A 17,770-nucleotide genomic window follows, 5' to 3' on the forward strand; every position below is an offset into this window, starting at 1 on the left:
CAATTGATCTTTACTGTTTTAGTAAATGCGTAACCTGTCATAGGCATTTTTAAAACTGAAGACACTACGTTACGCAATAACAGGATGTGACTAAAACAAAAATGAAAATATGGTTTAAATTAATGTAGTATTACAATTAAAACCAAATGTTTATTTTTGGCTCTGGGAATGCCCACTCATCTGCTTTGTCATACATTCCCCATTCGTCAGCGCTGTTATCTGGGGACAAGGCTCTTCCTGACGGCTGCGGGCTCACTCAGCCCTCAGAAGTTTCCATGCTCTGTCATAGTGAAGCCATCAGTGAAAGCGGTAAAAGAGAGAAGGGGGGGGGGGGGGGGGGGGGGGGGGGGTGGAGGGGAGAGAAAAGGAGAGAAAGAGAGAGAGAGAGGAGGCAGGTAAGGGAAGAGGGAGAAAGGAGAAAGTGGAGGGGTTTGGGGGGAGAGGCAGAGAGAAACGTTAGCTTGAGAATAAGGAAACAAAGAATGGGGGAGGGGGGTCAGAGGGAAAGAGAAAAGAAACGATAGGGAGGAGAGAGAAAAGTAGACTGGGAGAGTAAGTGAAGAGAGAGAAAAGAAAGAAGAGGAAGAGAAAGGGAGGAAGGGGAGAATGGGGGCTAAGAGAGAGAGAAAAGGAAGGAGAGTGGGGGTAGGAGAGAGAGAGAAAAGAAAAGAGAGCGAGGAGTGGGGGAGTGTGAGGAGAGGCAGGGAGAGAAGTTAGCTTGAGGAGAGGGAGAGAGAGGGGGTTGGAGGGAGAGAGGAATGATAGGGAGAGAGAAGGGAAGAGGGAGAAATGATAGAGTGGAGTGGATAGAAAAGGAGAGTGGGAGAGTTAGTGAAGAGAGACAAAAGAAAAGAGAGAGAGAGAGGAGAGGAAGAGAAGGGGTGGGAGAGGAAGGGGAGAATGGGAGAAGAAGGGAGAAGGGGAAGAGAAAGGAGAGAGTGGGAGAGTTAAAAAAAGAAAGGATATTAGAGGGGAGTAAGGGGAAATGAGAGGGGACAGAGGGGGAAAGGTAAGGAGATAGGTTAACTTGAGGAGAGGGAGAAAGTGAGGAGGGAGAAAGAGAAGTGGTCAAGGGGGAGGGAAAGAGAGCGGTAGGCCAAGGGAGAGAGAAAAAGGAAGGATAGGGAGGGGTGGAGAAAGGGGTGAGAAAGAGGGAAAGGAAGAGTGGGAAAGTTAGAGAGAAAAGAAAGAAGAGGAGTAAGAGAAAGAGAGGGGGAAAAGGAGAGAATGGGAGAGTTAGTGAGGAGAGAGAGGGGGGGAAAGAAAGAAGAGAGAACAGTTGAGTAAAGGAAAGAGAGGGGAGAGAAAGTGAGAAAAGATTGGTAGAGGAGGGGTTAACTTGAGGAAAAAACAAAGTGGGAGAGAAAAGAGAGGGGAGACAGAGAGAGAGAGAAAGGTTAACTTGAGAGAAATCGGGTCAGAGTGGGGGCAGACAGAGGGGAGAGAAAATAAAGGATAGGAAGTTGGGTAGAAAGGAAAGGAGGAGAGAAAAGGTGAGTAAGGGAAAGAGAGGGAGGGGAGAGAAAGTGAGAATAGAGAGGAGGGAGCTGACGAGGTTAGCTTGAGAAGAAAGCAAGACGAAGAGAGGAGAGGGGAGGGGGCTTGAGGAATCAGAGGAAGTGGAATCAGACAGACATATGACATCACCATCAGTAACACAGTGTGAGGGGGGAGAGATGGGGTGGGGGCGGGGGGCACGGTGGCTGTTCTCTATAAAACACACAGATGCTTTCAGGACGGGCACATTTACCAAGCAGACGCTGAGACGTGAGGAGCTCTTACAAGTGGAGGTGAAATACAACACTGTTAAGGTAAGAACTGAGATTTTTTATCATGAGAATTCAGATTGTTACCATAGCATAGTTTTAACAATTTAAAATATAATATTAGTTAATATGGGAAAAACTCTGTTGCATATATGTAATTTTCTTAATTCAAAATGTTAATAACTTAATAACTAACTAGCCACTGCAATATTGTGAATATTATAGTACATCTCACCACAGATTTTTATTTTTTATTTTTTTGTGAATTTCAAGTACATTTGACAGATTCATATTTGTAATTTCAATTATTACTTGGTTTGGTTGGATAGTATCCAAGTGGCAGGAAGTAGTGTGAGTTCTAAAACAGAATCGCTCTCCCTATGTAACCAATTCCATCCAAAATGCAGGGACAATTTATGCACAAGGAACGCAATTTTCTGAGTTTAAACATTCATTTAACAAAATAAAGGTTTTGTCATCTATTTTTAGACTAACCATTTTTATTACAAGTTTTGGCCCCTGTTAACCTTGGTTGCTAGGTAACACACCTCTATGTATGTCATATCTGCAGTCCATGTTCAACCAGAAAGTAAAATTATAAACGTCACAAAAATTACTAAAACAGAAAAGACTAGGCAAGATTTTTAGTAAACTCTTCAATATAATGACATAAGCTATGTTTTAGTTGAATGAGTAGTCTAACCTGTCATATGCCTTTTAAACCTATCTCCATGGAGTTTCTATTTCAATGGAACCTGTTCATGTAAAAGTGAATTACTCTTGAGTGCTTCCATGCTGTGGTTTAATCTTTTCAAGTTAACTATCAACACAGATGGAAGGTCAAACACCACACCTCCCTAGACACAACACTAGAAAAAATCCTTACTCATTAGAATGGCTACTACGTAAAAGTACATGCTTTTTTCTTCTTTAAATGAGTAAAACAGCTTTGATTTCACATAAATAACTTCATGGAAAAGGGTGACGTAGCATATTAGTAAGTAGTAAACATTTCATTTTTCTGATTAATGGTGACATAATCCTCAGGAGTGGAATTTTACTCATAGTATTAAAAGTTTTTTCCAGCTGGCATGTTATTACATTGTGGAAATCCATTAATCAAATTTCAAACTTTTAGATTTTTTTAAATTTGAAAATCCTCACAGCATATTGACAACCGCATCCCTAATGTATTTGTGTTTCATGCACCTCATTTCACCTACTTTTTGTTTTAGTAACTCATGTGTGGTCTTTGTCCAAACTTTGAGACAGTTCGTGACCTATGAGGTTTAGTTGATGGATGAGCTTAACCACTGCACCACCACACCTCCTCAGAACTCCACCACCACACCTCCCTAGACACAACACTAGAAAATCATTAGTCATGAGTCACTACTGCGAACATGTTTTGCTCTTCTTTAGATGAGTAATTCCCCCAAATCCGGGTGGGTCAAACAGAGCCTGTCTTCTGTGTTCTCTTCTGCTTGTGGTTTTCCCATTGGCCTGTGACTGATGGAGTAAACATACCCTGACGTCTGCAGGGCATATGTTACTGGCAAAGCACATTTTTCCACTGCACCACACTGCGTAGTGACTCAATCGCACTTACCTTTCAAATACACCCAGGAGAGGAGACAAATAGTACATGTTCCAGACCCATAAAAAGTACATACAATACCTGACTGAACACTCCCAGTAGGTGTGAGCAAGGGTGAAAACTGGAAACCAGGAGTTAGCTGCCGCAGTTTCAGCCTAAAACACATTAACACATGTGTTTTAGAGTCTGTATAGTCCAGATAACAATTGCAATTATCAAAATAATATGAGTACAATTATTTTAAAAGTCCACTAGTCACAATTATTCATGATTAATGTTTTGTTAATTGTTGTTTAGGGTTTTTCAGTGTGGAGTTTGCACCTTATAACATCTGTCAGATTGGCCTACTTACAAAATAATACTTTATTTAATATTGTGTCATCCTTTTTATTACAATATTTTATGTTTATTTAAGACATATGTTAACTTGATAATCTTAAAATCCAAATAATTTTAATTAAACAAAAATAGATAAATGGAAAAAGGTGACATAATATATTCAACATTCAACAACAAATAAATAACTGTCCATCTAATTTATGGATTTTTACTTTTACTATTAAGAGTAAACACTAAAATTCTTTGGTTTTCAAAATAAAAAATCCACACTGCATGCTGACATCTTCATTCTTAATGTAGTGTGTTAGGCTGTTTTAGTACATTACACCTATGCAGACATGCCGTTACTTTAATAAATATTCCTGTTTTAATAACTCATGTGTGGTCTCCGTCTTTGTTCAAACTCAGAGACAGATGGCGACATATGGAGTCCAGAATGTTATATTAGAAGACTATGTAATGCTAACATTTACTGGGTCTTCCTCTTTGTACAAACCTTAAAGTGAATTGTGGCAGCTTATTTGGCAGAACTGTTATGACTCGAGGGAGGTCACTGTGGGTGGGCGATATGGCATAGCATTAATAACAATTTACTTTGCATTGTTAAAAATATAATCAAAATAAGTCAGAAAACTTAGTCGCTTTTTATAGCCATCATGATGTCAGTTTTTATGAACATTCACAGAAAAACATCACACACAATATGTAAGTTCAAAATATGCCAACAAAACCAAAACAAAGAAAATACAGAAAGAGCACATGCCTGGAGAGAAATAAAATCATTACAAGTTACTGTGAGCAGGGTTGCATCTTCAGAGATCTTATTTGTAACTTCTATAATGTCACTTGCTTGTTTCCATTGTGATAGTTTTAATTTTTTTCAAACCTTGAACTTGGACTTTGTCATGGAAGGACTGGTTGATAGTTGGTTAAAAGAAGAGAATACATTTTCTCTCATGAGGGATCAGTAAAGTATACCTTATCTTAGCAATACCAGTATTGAAAGTATTAAGTAAAGTACTGCTACCAAAAACATGGAAAACATCAAACATCAACTTAGTTGTACATATTTCCTCCAACTTAACAGTGTCTTTTAAAAATTTGTTTCCAGAATGATTGCATTGTGCATTTGCCTGTTGCTGACCCCAGCTGCCCTGGTCCATGGCTCCCTGATGGACGCGCAGACGGACTTTGGCTTTAAGATCTTTTCTGGACTGTCCCAGGACCACTCCAACCAGAGCGTGGTTTTCTCACCATTTGGAGTGACCGCGGTGATGTCCCTGGCTCAGCTGGGTGCCGCTGGACAGACATATAAGGATCTGACCGGTGCAATGGGCTTCTCTATGAGAGGTACACACTGCTAACAACCCTGGCTTTGTTCAAAATTGTTGTCGGTGTATGAGGCGCCGTACCTGATGAAAAACAGTACTACAACTACTATTAATACATCAATATTAGCACTTTTAAACAAAGACTTACTTACCCTGTTTTACTGTTTTGGTGGTAGTAAGAAGCTATTGACACAGAATGGCAGCCACCTTTTTCAGTCTGATCCAAGATGAGTTTACTGTTACCTATGTGAGATTAGAAAAGACTTAAAAGTTCTGTACTTGATTTGTTTGCCATGTTTTTGAGTCAAGTTTGTCTTACCCCTGTACAGATATATTGTATAAGCAGCTTTTAATGGTCATATAAGTCTGATGAGAAGCATTTTACTGTCAACAAATTTAGTGTGTGTTTGCATGATAGTTGTTATTAGCTTTAGCATGACAGCAAACTCTACTCTGGTCTCCGACAGAAGTGAAAAACAATTATAAACTCATTGCAGTGAATAATTAGGATGCTCTGAATGCACAAGGTATGTGAGGAATAACTTCTGGCCAAATCGTTTAAAATGAACTAGTTCTGTTTTTCACATTTTTAAGACAGTAAAAATCAGGTACAGTGGAAGGTAAAATGCATTGTATAATTTCTGAAGCTTGCATAGGTGCTTTTAAAATGTGGACTAACATCAAATCCCGTTGTTGTTCCAGAGCGAGGGATGTCCCGGCAGCAGCGTCTCCTCCAGAGTGCAGTGTCTGCTGAGGAGGAGGTGGAAATTGCCACTGGGGTCCTGGTGGAGAGGAAAATGTCCATAGAGAAGGGTTACAGACGTGCCCTGGCCAAAGCCTTCCTCACACACCCTCACCAGGTGGACTTCAGCCAGCCGGAGCAAGCCATCAACATCATCAACGCGTGGGTCTCTGACAACACTAATGGTATTTTGATTATTATCATATATAACTAGTAGGAATGCCCTGATACTGGTATCAATTATCAGTACCGATGCATGAAAATTTGCCGGATATTGGTTTCGTGATATTGATTCAGCAGATGGGGTATTGGTTCAGCTGATACCCTGGCTGGTCCAATGAGATGATTTACTGACTGATGTAGGCCCAGGACGTCTCATAATGTTTGAACTTTAATCCATACAAACCTGTTCTGTAGTTACTTGCACAACACACAAGTTACATAACAGAATTGGATCAAATTTGTTAACTGTGTTTGTACAGAAAAAAAAATCTATTTCCAATGCCTACATTGGTATCGGTGAAAATCAGATATCGGCTGATACTAAAAGGCTTAGTATCGATATCAATAACAGAACTGAAAAAGCTGGATCTGTGCATCCCTAATAATTGAAAAATGTTCAAAATTGTATTGCAAATTTGTGTGACTGTAAATTTGCCTCTTCTAAATAGGTGTCCATCACCTGCTTGTCTCCATGAACCTTGAAAACATGCATCGTTACTGTCAGTGGGGTTGCTTCTCCACGAATCTGATCTGTAACTTGGCCTTACTTACTTGACACCATGGAGACAAGCAGGTGATGATTCCCCCCTCTTGAAAACGTACATAATGTACCTTTCATTGGTTTGTAAAAAATGAATTATGTACTTGAAAATGTTTTTTGTTTTTTGTTTTGTTTTGGGGGTTTTTATATACGTGTTGTTCTGGCCTGGTCCAATTATGTCATTTAGATCTGAATAATTTTAGTTTGAATTTGGAAATTTGAGAAAAAATGTGTCAGATCAGGTTTTATAATCACTATAGCACTTTTCACAGTTGCTATTAGATTAAATAGATCACATCGCAAAGCATGGGATACCCCCTTAGACAAACAAAAGCTAAAGAAAAGCCAGTGTGTCCTCTGTCAAAACAACCTCCTCATTACCAGTTCTAACATTATGAAATATTAACTATAACTTTTTTCATACACAATTTCAGGTTTTATACAGTGTTTAAAAGTACAATGCATGGTGGTTTGTTTATCTAAGGTTGTGACTGTAAAGTGGACTGTCAGTGTACACATTAGCATTTCTTGCTTAAACTGAAGGGTTAGCAGGATTTCAGCTGTATAAAAGTACTGCTCAAATGAAGATTCTAAATGTAGGTTATTGTAATACACAGATAGTCCTTTAATAAAATGTGTGTCATATGTAGGAGCCATCTCAGACTTCCTGGCTAACGGCTCTCTGACTGAGGAGACACGGCTGGTGATGCTGAATGCGCTGCACTTCCATGGGCAGTGGAAGGTCCCATTTGACCCTCGGCTCACCCAGGAGAGGATGTTCCTGTGTGCCAATGGGACCCAAACACCGGTGCACATGATGAGGCTCACTGACCGCTTCCACTATGGTCAGTATATTTAAAAACACATTTTTGCTTTGGAATTATAATAATATCTCACTGAATTTAACCAACCACAGTTAAATTCCACATACTTTCCCACACAGAGGTGGTTGAATCTTTACTAGTTGCAATACTGTTGTGTCCTTGGGCAAAACACTAGCATGCTTACAGTGTCTGTGTGCACTAATTTACTAAATAAATATTACATAACGCACCTACATTGACAGTCTATTTATCTGTCTTACAAAAACATCTAGCTATATATCTCCCTAGATATAGATAGATATGTACCATAAACAGAGCTTTGCCTGACTGTAAAGCTTAAAACAACAAGCATGCAAACCACACACTTTTTGATTATTGGATCATAACCACTTTATAATTAGATGCAGACAGCAAGCAGCTGAATTATTTTGATTTCAAGAACTGCTTATACAATATACTTGTACTGGGGCAAGATACATTTTGCATAGAGACAGGAGAATCCAACAGAGAGAAAAGCATATTCGTCTACCCAAATGCATACATACAGCTCATAACATGCTATGTCTCTCCACATAGGTGAGTTTGTAACCACTGGGGGAGTGGACTACGACGTGATCGAAGTGCCCTACAAGGGGGACTCACTGAGCATGCTCTTGGTGTCTCCATTTGAACGCGATGTCCCTCTGAGTGTCCTGACCACAGAGCTGACCAGTCACACCCTCAGGAGGTGGAGACAGGGGCTGAAGATGGTCAAGAGACAGTTGGCTGTGCCCAGGTAAGACCAGTGATGGAGGGCATGGGAGGCAGGCAGGGCAGGTGGGAGTTCAATTGGGATGCACAATTTATCGCAAAATAATCAAAATTGCAATTTCATTTTAGGTAGTAGAATGTTCTCTGCAGAATTCTGAACAATACCAGTGATGTACTATTTTGATGTTTTAACATACTTTTTGATGCAATGAGTTCAGTTAAATAAAAAAGATCTTTATTTATTAGTCAAATTGTGTCAAAATAAAAACTTAACACTGAATAAACCAAGACCAAATAAGTAAAGCCGTGAAGAATCTACCATTTTACTTTCTTTTGTTAATATTTATTTGCAAGGGAACCAATATTTTTTGATACCTCTGTTCATATAATATCTGCTGTACCTATAGTTTGTAGACCTCTACAAACATGTAAATGCATGGGATTCTTGAATTAGTTTAGCAGATTTAAGTCTTCTCTCAAATGTTAATGCTCCTGGAATTGTTTACAATGTGCACTTTAAACAGAATCCTACTTTTTAAACATTGCAATAAAAAAAATGATAATTTTCCCAAATCTGGTGCTAAAGTGTATTAAGCTAATATTGTTTTTATGCTAACAGGTTCACTCTAGTGTCTGATTTGAACATGAAGAAGGTGCTCACTGATATGGGACTGGGCAACATGTTCAACCTGGCAAGGGCTGACTTTACACGCATCACTAGTAAGTGTATTTTTTGTTTTATTTTCTCATTTAAAAAAGTATACTATATTATGTTTTTCACTACTTTGGGTTGATTCTTATACTATTTTAGTTGCATTAACCCTATCTTAGGTTAAACCAAAATAGACCTGTTTACAGAATTAAGATCTATAGTTTTAGACAGACCTGGTGGTACCCAAAATGTAGGCCAAATGTTTTCTTAAAGCTGCCATTTGTAATTAGACTGGCCAATTCGACCTTGTTGTATTCTCAAACTTTACTGTAAAATACCAAATAGGAGGGGGCATCAGAAATAACCAAAATAAAAGATAAAACAGCAAAAATGTAATTCTCAATTCAAGTGAGTGTAATTTATATGTACTATGTGGCTTCTTGTCAGCCCTAATCTTGTCAGATCTCAGAAGCTAAGCAGGGCTGGGCCTCATAAGTGTTTGGATGGGAGACGGTTGGGAATACAGGTGTCACACTGGGGCCACAGTGGCTATAGTAGAAACTGTTGTTCTTTCCTTGGGCAAAGCACTTCGCTCACATTGCCTAGTATGAATGTGGTGTGTGCGGGAGTAGCTGTGGCTATAATAGTACTTTATCACAACCGATTGTGGAGTAAGGCTAATATGTCATAATTATTATTGCTGACTAATATTTTCAATGTTCCCTTTCTTTTAGCTGATGAGAAACTTTGTGTATCCAAGGTTCTGCAGAAAGTCACATTAGAAGTCAATGAAGATGGCACCAAGGGAGCATCAGCCTCAGGTGAGTCAACAAAAAATCACAGTTCAAGTAGTATTAAATTATTTCAATAAAATATCAGGTATAATACATAGACACAAGATTTGTTAAGCAAAATGTAAAAAATGAAAAGAGGAGATGGAGAGGCTGAGGAGGCTGAGGGGGCTGATACTTCTGCTGCTGCGGAGGGCTAGGGGAGGGGTGAAACTACTGGAAGTTTGAGTGGTACGTTTATAGGAATTTCTTGAGAGGTGATTGGTTGAGACAGTGACAGCAAAATGGGAACTTCCTGGTTTAATTCACAGTTCCCTTGACTGTTTTATGTTACACCATTTTCATTTTAGTGATATAATTCCACTGTACCTAAGCTCTGTCCTCTTTTCTTTCAGCTGCAGTCATGTTTTCCCGTATGGCCGTGGAGGAGATCACTCTGGACAAGCCCTTTCTCTTTTTGGTCCAACACAAGCACACAGGTATGATCATAATAATAGTAAAAGGGAGATTCAAGGGCCCATATTATGTCATTTTCTTATCTATATTATAATATTGTTGTCATGAAAAACATACCTGGAGTGTGTTTTCTTTCATTCACACATGTTTAACACACAAACGCTACATATTTAGCCTGAGTTCTTCTCGCTAACAGAAAATAATCTGTTCCATCTTGTGAGTCACGTGGTAATACATGATGTGCACTGTGTTTTTAAACTCCATACACCTTCACCAGAATCATTTGGATTTCAGCCCTGGAATTAACAATCTCTCCACAACTAAAGGTAAAACCTAGCTGCTTGCTTGAAAACTACCACTCCATGACATTACAAGGTGGAACAGAACATTTTGACCTTTGGAGATGTAGAAAGCCTAATAATAAAGGATTACTCAAACATGGGTGACTGAAACAAAACACAACTCCAGGTATGCTTTTGAGGCAGTAACAACATTATAACATGGCTTAAGGCTCATCTAAGTCAATTTTGTGTAATATAGTTTTTTTTAAGGGAGATTCTGTTGTGGTCTATTCATGGGTTTCAATCACTTGACATTGTTGTCGATAATACTCTGAAGTGCGATATATTGGAAGGAAATATAGATGATAATATTGAAACTAGTTTAGGCCACTGACACAATAACCCTAAAGCTTAAATATTATCAGAAAAAAGTTCTAAATGTACAATATCATTAAAAAGCTTGAGGTATAATAAATAAATGGCTGATAGCTAATGGCTCTACAGCTCAAATCTTATAGTACAGAGAAATAACAATGTATCCATGTATCATTTGTTAAACAATAAGTTGATTTAGCAATTACTGTAACAGGCCTGTGCTCATTTCCGTTCCTCAAAATGTGATCTCACTGTGTATCCATGGTGTGAGTGCGTGAGTTTGTAAGCGTGTGGCACTTTTGATACTATTTGGTTCTCTTGACAAATTCACTGTATTTATTTCTTTTAGTGATATCTGAACTGTTAAAAGCCCTTCTGGGAGCTGGTCTTTTGTGATTTAGCAGATTACTTAATTGTTAATCAGTGTTTGTTGCATCTGTCTCTATTCAAATAAACAATAAATAAATAAAGACAGAACAACAATTTCCACCAATCAAGATTTGAGCCTCTAACCTTCAAGTTGTTGGATATGTGCTCTAGCCAATGAGATAGTGTAACTGTATACATGTTATAATGCCCTCCCCTCTTCTTCATCAACAACCTGACTGAAAACTGTTTGTGTCCACAGGAGCGGTTCTTTTTATGGGCCAGTTCAACCAGCCTCAGCCCTGACCCGGACCAGCTTGGAGGTGTATTCTTCAGCAAGTAACTTCTCAAACGAAGAAGGACTTGGCTTTGAGCTAAATAAAGCCCCATTCACAAATACAACTTGACCCAAGAGTTTACCAAGCATTTTGCCAGAACAGGGTCATGTATGAATGAACCCAGAGCTGATTTCCCTGCATTTTTGATCTGGCAATTTCCCATCTAAATTACTGGGAATATGCAGGAAAAAATGTGATTATGCAGAAAAGTGCCTACATAATCTTTTTTTTTCTTGAGTAACTGCCTTGGTTTCCGTGGTTACAACTTTGGTTTCGCTGGTTATGCTACATGGTTACATTTTATTGTCATTCAGTTTAAATGATGCAGCAGGGTGTTGCTGTGTGAGAGAGTGCAGACAAATAGAGGTTATGTGTGAACAGAGCAGACCTGGCAATGTTTTTGGACTGGTGCAAGGGTGAATGGGATGTTCTGGCATTTTGTACCTGGCAATTTATGATCTTCAAGTGAGTGGGGCTTAAGAGACTTTATTACTTTATTTAACTTTTCTTGAGATGTTTATTCAGAAAAATGTTGTATCTGCTCCTTCATTCTTCAATCTAACTTTAATACCTAGAGATCTTGTACAGACATGTTTGTATATTTGTGGTATTTATTTTGTATTTAAATATTTTTGTAATAAAATTTTATAAACAAGTTTTCATGGAAGCTTTCTTTTAGGGTCTGTTTGGAGAGTGCTAATAAAACATGATTATTCTGCAACCTCAACAGACATAGATGCTGAAACACCTTTACTGAGTGAGCAACAGTTAACGTAAGCTCTATCTCAGTTGTTCCATTTAAATGTCAAAAAGACTATTTCTCCATAAAGAAATGGCACCCTGACAGTACCTTCAAAGTACATTTGAATGATGTGATCCAGGAGGTGGATGAAACAAAATATCTTGTATCATTCTGGACAAACAGTTTTAAAAATAGGCAGATCATGTTTTAAGAAAGTCAAATCTAATTTGAACTGGTTTTGTGTTATTATTAGGGCTGCAAACTGGGGCATAGTGAAAGTGACAGTCTAACTGCCCGTCCGCAGCACATAATCACTGTGTCCACTGTGATCAAAATTCTGTGGCTGTTATTGCAATTGCACGTCACTGCCGTTAGATTTTTTGCCTGAAAAGTGTGAATTTTGTAAAAAAAAATAAAAAATAAATAAATAAAATAAAATAAAAAAACACCTACTTGAGAAAGTGTCTGTAATTTTGCGGTAACATGAAACAAAAAGGGGGACTAAAACATATGCAATTCTCTGCATTCTAGAGCATTTCAGAAGGTAATATTTTGTAGTGAAAATATGGTTATTACTTCCCAGTAAATAAAAATGAAAACTGACTCATCACTAGAGAGTCACAAAAACTGGGATCACCACAGCATTGGGCATCAGTTTATGAGCTGGGCGTCCTATGTAGTGTATGCAGAGCAGGCATATAAATGAAGAGAATACAGTAGCCATTTACTACTATGAGTCTCCTTTCTCCTTGTCTCCTCGCTTTCTTGCAATGTCTCCTCTCTCAATCACCCCTCCCCTTGCTGTGTCTCTTCTCTCCTTGCTCTGTCTCCTCTCTCCTGAGTTTGTGTTCCTCAGTCTCCAAATAACTAGAGCTGCAATGTTTCCCACTCAGATGCGTTCCTCACTGTCTCCAGAGGACACACTGAACAGTTATCAGGAGCAAAGACCATGAGGAATGTGATTTCATTTTATAATGTAAGGTGATTTTATTTCAAACTGTTTTGGACTGCTATTTCATTTGGGTGACTTTTTTTGACGTAAGAAATACTACAGCTCCTCTCTGCTGAGGTGTTGCATTTTTATTCAGATTTCTAAAGCTGCTATATTTTCAAGATGACGTAATCCCACTCAGACCATATGTCTTACTTTCTGCTGTCTAACTCTCCTCTTTCCTAATTTTGTCTCCTCTCTCCTCTGTGTCTCATCTTTCCTTGCAGATTCTCCTATCACCTCACTCTGTATCCTCTCTCCTCTTTTTGTCTCCTATCACCTCACTCTGTACTGTGATTCAGAATGTTAATTAATTTTAATTTTAGAATGTGATGTTATGATTGAAAAATTTCAATCTGGATTCAGAGCTCACCAAAGCACAGAGACTGCACTGCTTAAAGTAACAAATGACGTACTACTAGCTGCTGATAACGGGCTGGCTTCAGTCCTGGTCCTACTGGACCTCAGTGCAGCGTTTGACACTATTGATCACAACATTCTACTGCAGAGGTTAGAATGTGACATTGGAATCAGAGGGACTGCCCTCAAATGGTTTAAATCCTATCTATCAGATAGGTACCAGTTTGTTAGTATAAACCAGAGCACCTCTCCCTGTTCTAAAGTAGCCTGTGGTGTTCCACAAGGATCTGTGCTTGGTCCAATCCTATTTACTCTGTATATGTTGCCATTGGGTAACATTATTAGAAATCATTGCATTACTTTTCACTGCTATGCTGATGACACTCAGCTGTACTTATCAATGAAACCAAATCAGACTGATCAAATAGATAAACTCAGTGTCTGTGTGAAGGACATCAAAACCTGGATGACCTTGAATTACCTGCTCTTAAATCCTGAAAAAACAGAGGTCATTGTCGTTGGTCCCAAAGGTCAAAGAGATTCTCTGTCGGACCAGATAATCTCACTCGACAATGTGAGTATAGCTTCTAGCCCTACTGTAAAAAATCTTGGAGTCCTATTTGATCAAAATCTCTCATTCACAGCCCATATAAACCTAGCTTGTAAAACCACATACTTTCACCTGCGAAATATAACTAAAATTAGAAATATTTTACCTAAAAACAATGCTGAAAAACTCATCCATGCATTTGTTACTTCCAGACTTGATTACTGTAATTCTCTGCTGGCCGCCTGCCCCAAAAGTACTATAAGGAGCCTCCAGTTGGTCCAAAATGCAGCGGCCAGAGTCCTAACAGGAACTAAAAGAAGAGACCACATCAGTCCTGTACTAAAATATCTGCACTGGCTTCCTGTCGAGCTTAGAATCAAATTCAAAATCCTCCTCCTGACGTACAAAACCCTAAACGGTATGGCCCCATCCAATCTGCATGATGCTATTGTCCCGTACCAGCCAAACAGAGCACTCCGCTCTCAGAATGCAGAGTGGAGTGGAGTTTTGCATGTTTCTCCCCGTGTCTGGATGGGTTTCCTCCGTGTACTCCGGTTTCCCCCATCAACCAAAACATGAACGTCCTTTGAGACAACTGTTGTTGTGATTTTGGGCGTTACAAAAATAAAATGAAATGAATTGTTATTTCAGGATATTATTTTATTTTGGAATGTTACTTTGTTTGAGCATGGAATGTTATTTTAAAGTGTGATTTCAGTGTGGAATGTGATGTCATTTAGGATTGTAATTTAATTTTAGAATGTGATAATATTTCAGAATGTTATTTCATTTTAGAATATGATTTCATATTGGACTGTGATTTTATTTTGGAATGTGACTTGACTTCAATTTAGCATGTGATACCATTTTATTTTAGAGTGTTATTTCATTGTAGAATATGATTTAATTTTCTAAAGTGTTGCCATTCTGGACTGTGATAACATTTTAAAATGTTTTGTCATTTCAGAATGTTATTGTATTTTATTTATTTGTCGTAACAACTGAGAGGGAACAGTTTTACAATGTTTATTTACAGATTGGAATGTGCAAATGAAGGTAGATGGATGAGACAGCTGAGAGCAGGGTTTGAAGTAGTCCTTGGGCGGATCGTGGGCAGCAGGGTCATAAACGAGGTAATCTGTACTGGTCGAAGTGAACTGGGTCGGTGTGAGGTCCATACCGGTCGTGGAGAGCTGGGTCGGAGGCAGAGGAGCTGAGCAGGTCCAGGGAGCAGGATCTGACGAGGAGCAAATAACATCCAACTTAGAAAACAAATGCAAAACATGAGACTGAGCCAAGCAGAGCTGTACCACAGTGGATATACTGACGATCTGGCACTGAGTGTCACGTTCTGAGTCCCTTTGTCTTCCACAGGTGCAGCTTGAGATGGGTTGCAGGTGTGCATGGGAGGAGCCAGAATCTCCGCCCAGCTCCAGGCTCTGACACAGAAGGGAGGGGGAAAACAGCACAAAAAAGGCAGTACAGACTGGGATCTTGACATTATTCTTTTTTTTTTTTTTTTTTTTATTTCAGAACTCTAATTTATTTCGGAATGTGTTGATTTTTTTTTTATTTTTTTATTTTTTTATTTTTTTTTTTTATATGGTGGAATTTTGGAATGTGATGTGTGTTTTTTCTCCTTTTTGTTACTCCTTGTGTTCTTTGCTGTGTCTTCTCCCTTAATCTTTTCTCTACTAACTATGACTCCTGCCTTTGCTTTGCCCCCTCACTCTGTTTTGTTGGGTCTCTTGTGAGTTTGAGTCCTCTCACCTTCTTACTCAAATAACAAGTTTAAACATTTTCATAACAGTTTAATCCCACTCAGATGACATATCTTCCTCCAGAGAAAACAGTGAACAGTCATCAGGCACAGAGAGCACGAGGCACAAACCAGGTCTTTCTGTCTGGTTTGTGGTCAGGAAGGAGTATCAACAGCTCTTCATTATGGGCAGTGAGACCATACACTTTAGAAACCCATTTCTCAAATCAGAAATTCTGAAATGATCCAAGAAAGTATAGTCTTAACAAGAGACAGCTCTACAACAGACACTAGAGCCACTGGACTGGGACTCTGGCTCACGGGGAACATGTCTCCTCTCTTCTTGCAGTATCTCTAATCGCCTCACTGTGTATCCTCCTCTCCTCGCTGTGCTTTTGAATGTAAATTAATTTAAATTTTAGAATGTAGTGTCATTTCATGATGTCATTTTATATAGAATGCTTTTTTGTTTTAGAATGTGATGTAATTTAATATTGTCATTTCATATCAGAATGCAATTTCATTTGGGAATGTTATTTCATTTTAGAATACGACATCATGCTGGAATGTTATTTCATTATGGAATGTGATGTCATCCCAGTTAAGAAAATTATTTTAATTCAGAATTTAATTTGGGAATATTATTTTGTTTCAGAATGTGATTTAATTTCAGAATGTGATGTCATTTTACAATGCTATATCATTTTAGAATGTGTTGTCATTTTGGAATGTGATGTCATTTAAAAATTGTATTTTATTTCAGAATGATATTTCTTTTTGAAATGTTTTTGTTTTTGTTGTTTTTTTTTTTGGTTTTTTTTACAATACAATACCATTTTAGAATATGATTTCATTTTAGACCGTGAGGTCATTTCATTTCAGAGAATTATTTCATTTCAGAATGCTGTTTTATTTCAGAATGTTATTTTGTTTTAGAATTGGATGTGATTTTAGAATGTGATGTAATTTTAGAATGTTATTTAATTTCAGAATGTGATGTGTTGTGGAATTTCTAATAGTAAAAACCTTAAAAATATAAAAACCAACAAAGAAGTTGTTTTGAATCAAAAAGTCTGGTTCACTGAATCAATTGTGCACAATTTTCAAAGAGCTGTTTCCTTAAATGAGTGTCGTCTCGCCCTCAGTTGACAAATGAAGAACCAGTTTAGGTTCCTAGGTCGCTGGGCATATCTTTCCATAGAAAGAGAGACTTTGGTATCACTGAGATAGTTATGACACAGACAGATGACTCCACAATAAAGATTAGAATACAGAATTGTTATTGTTGTATGGCAAATTGGTAGACGTATATTGTAATTGTTAATTGATATGTGTTTTTTAATGTGTGTTCACCTGCCCAGGGACTGTAGATGGAAAGTAGCAGTAGCTAAATCTGGTACAAATCATCTTTTCCTTGTAAGATTAATGAATTTGTACATGGTCCCTGTCAAAAAAAGAATAAAGAAAGAAAGAAAAAAGAAAGAATGCCATAACAGATGTCATTTCTTTTTAAAAAGTTATTTTCTTTTGGAATGTGATGTAATTTCATCTGATTTCATTTTTGAATGTTACATTTGTTATGTTATTATTATTATAATTTTTTTTGTATTAGAATGTGACTTCACTGTGCCTCTGTTTTGCTGCTGTATTCTCTCACCTTCTTACACAATTATCTAGAGTTGAAACATTGTCATAGCAATTGAATCCCACTCAGATGATCTACCTTCCTCACTGCCTCCAGAGAAAACAGTGAACAGTCATCAAGCACAGAGAGCATGAGGCACAAACCAGGTTTCTCTGTTTACTTCATGCTCAGAAAGAAGTATCAACAGCTCTTCATTATGGGTAGTGAGATCGTACACTTTAGAAACACATTTCTCAAATCACAAATGAAGTATAGTCTTAACAAAAGACAGCTCTACAACAGACACTAGAGTCATCAGACTGGGACTCTGGCTCATGGGGAATATGTCTATTCTTGTTTCCTCTCTGCGTGT

General features: G+C 38.1%; 1 protein-coding gene, 1 non-coding gene and 1 pseudogene across 2 annotated transcripts; 1 reads left to right on the forward strand and 2 right to left on the reverse strand.

The window, feature by feature from the left end:
- The first annotated feature begins 1,716 nt into the window (after positions 1–1,716).
- serpine1 (serpin peptidase inhibitor, clade E (nexin, plasminogen activator inhibitor type 1), member 1) lies at positions 1,717–11,973 on the forward strand. Its single transcript, XM_033983675.2, has 9 exons — positions 1,717–1,811; positions 4,814–5,052; positions 5,736–5,960; positions 7,189–7,383; positions 7,939–8,137; positions 8,732–8,832; positions 9,499–9,585; positions 9,951–10,034; positions 11,296–11,973. Exons 2-9 carry the CDS (start codon positions 4,815–4,817, stop codon positions 11,337–11,339), a joined length of 1,173 nt encoding a protein of 390 aa, XP_033839566.1. The 5' UTR covers positions 1,717–1,811; position 4,814; the 3' UTR covers positions 11,340–11,973.
- A 3,857-nt stretch (positions 11,974–15,830) lies between these two features.
- On the reverse strand, positions 15,831–16,037 carry LOC117386739 (small nucleolar RNA U3). Its single transcript, XR_004542714.1, has one exon. It is a non-coding gene; the product is annotated as a small nucleolar RNA U3 (small nucleolar RNA).
- Positions 16,038–17,478: 1,441 nt separating this feature from the next.
- LOC117386738 (small nucleolar RNA U3) lies at positions 17,479–17,677 on the reverse strand (annotated as a pseudogene).
- Between the last annotated feature and the right edge of the window lie 93 nt (positions 17,678–17,770).

The sequence above is a fragment of the Periophthalmus magnuspinnatus genome, chromosome 18 (genome assembly GCF_009829125.3).
Source record: "Periophthalmus magnuspinnatus isolate fPerMag1 chromosome 18, fPerMag1.2.pri, whole genome shotgun sequence".
NCBI classification, from domain to species: domain Eukaryota; kingdom Metazoa; phylum Chordata; class Actinopteri; order Gobiiformes; family Gobiidae; genus Periophthalmus; species Periophthalmus magnuspinnatus.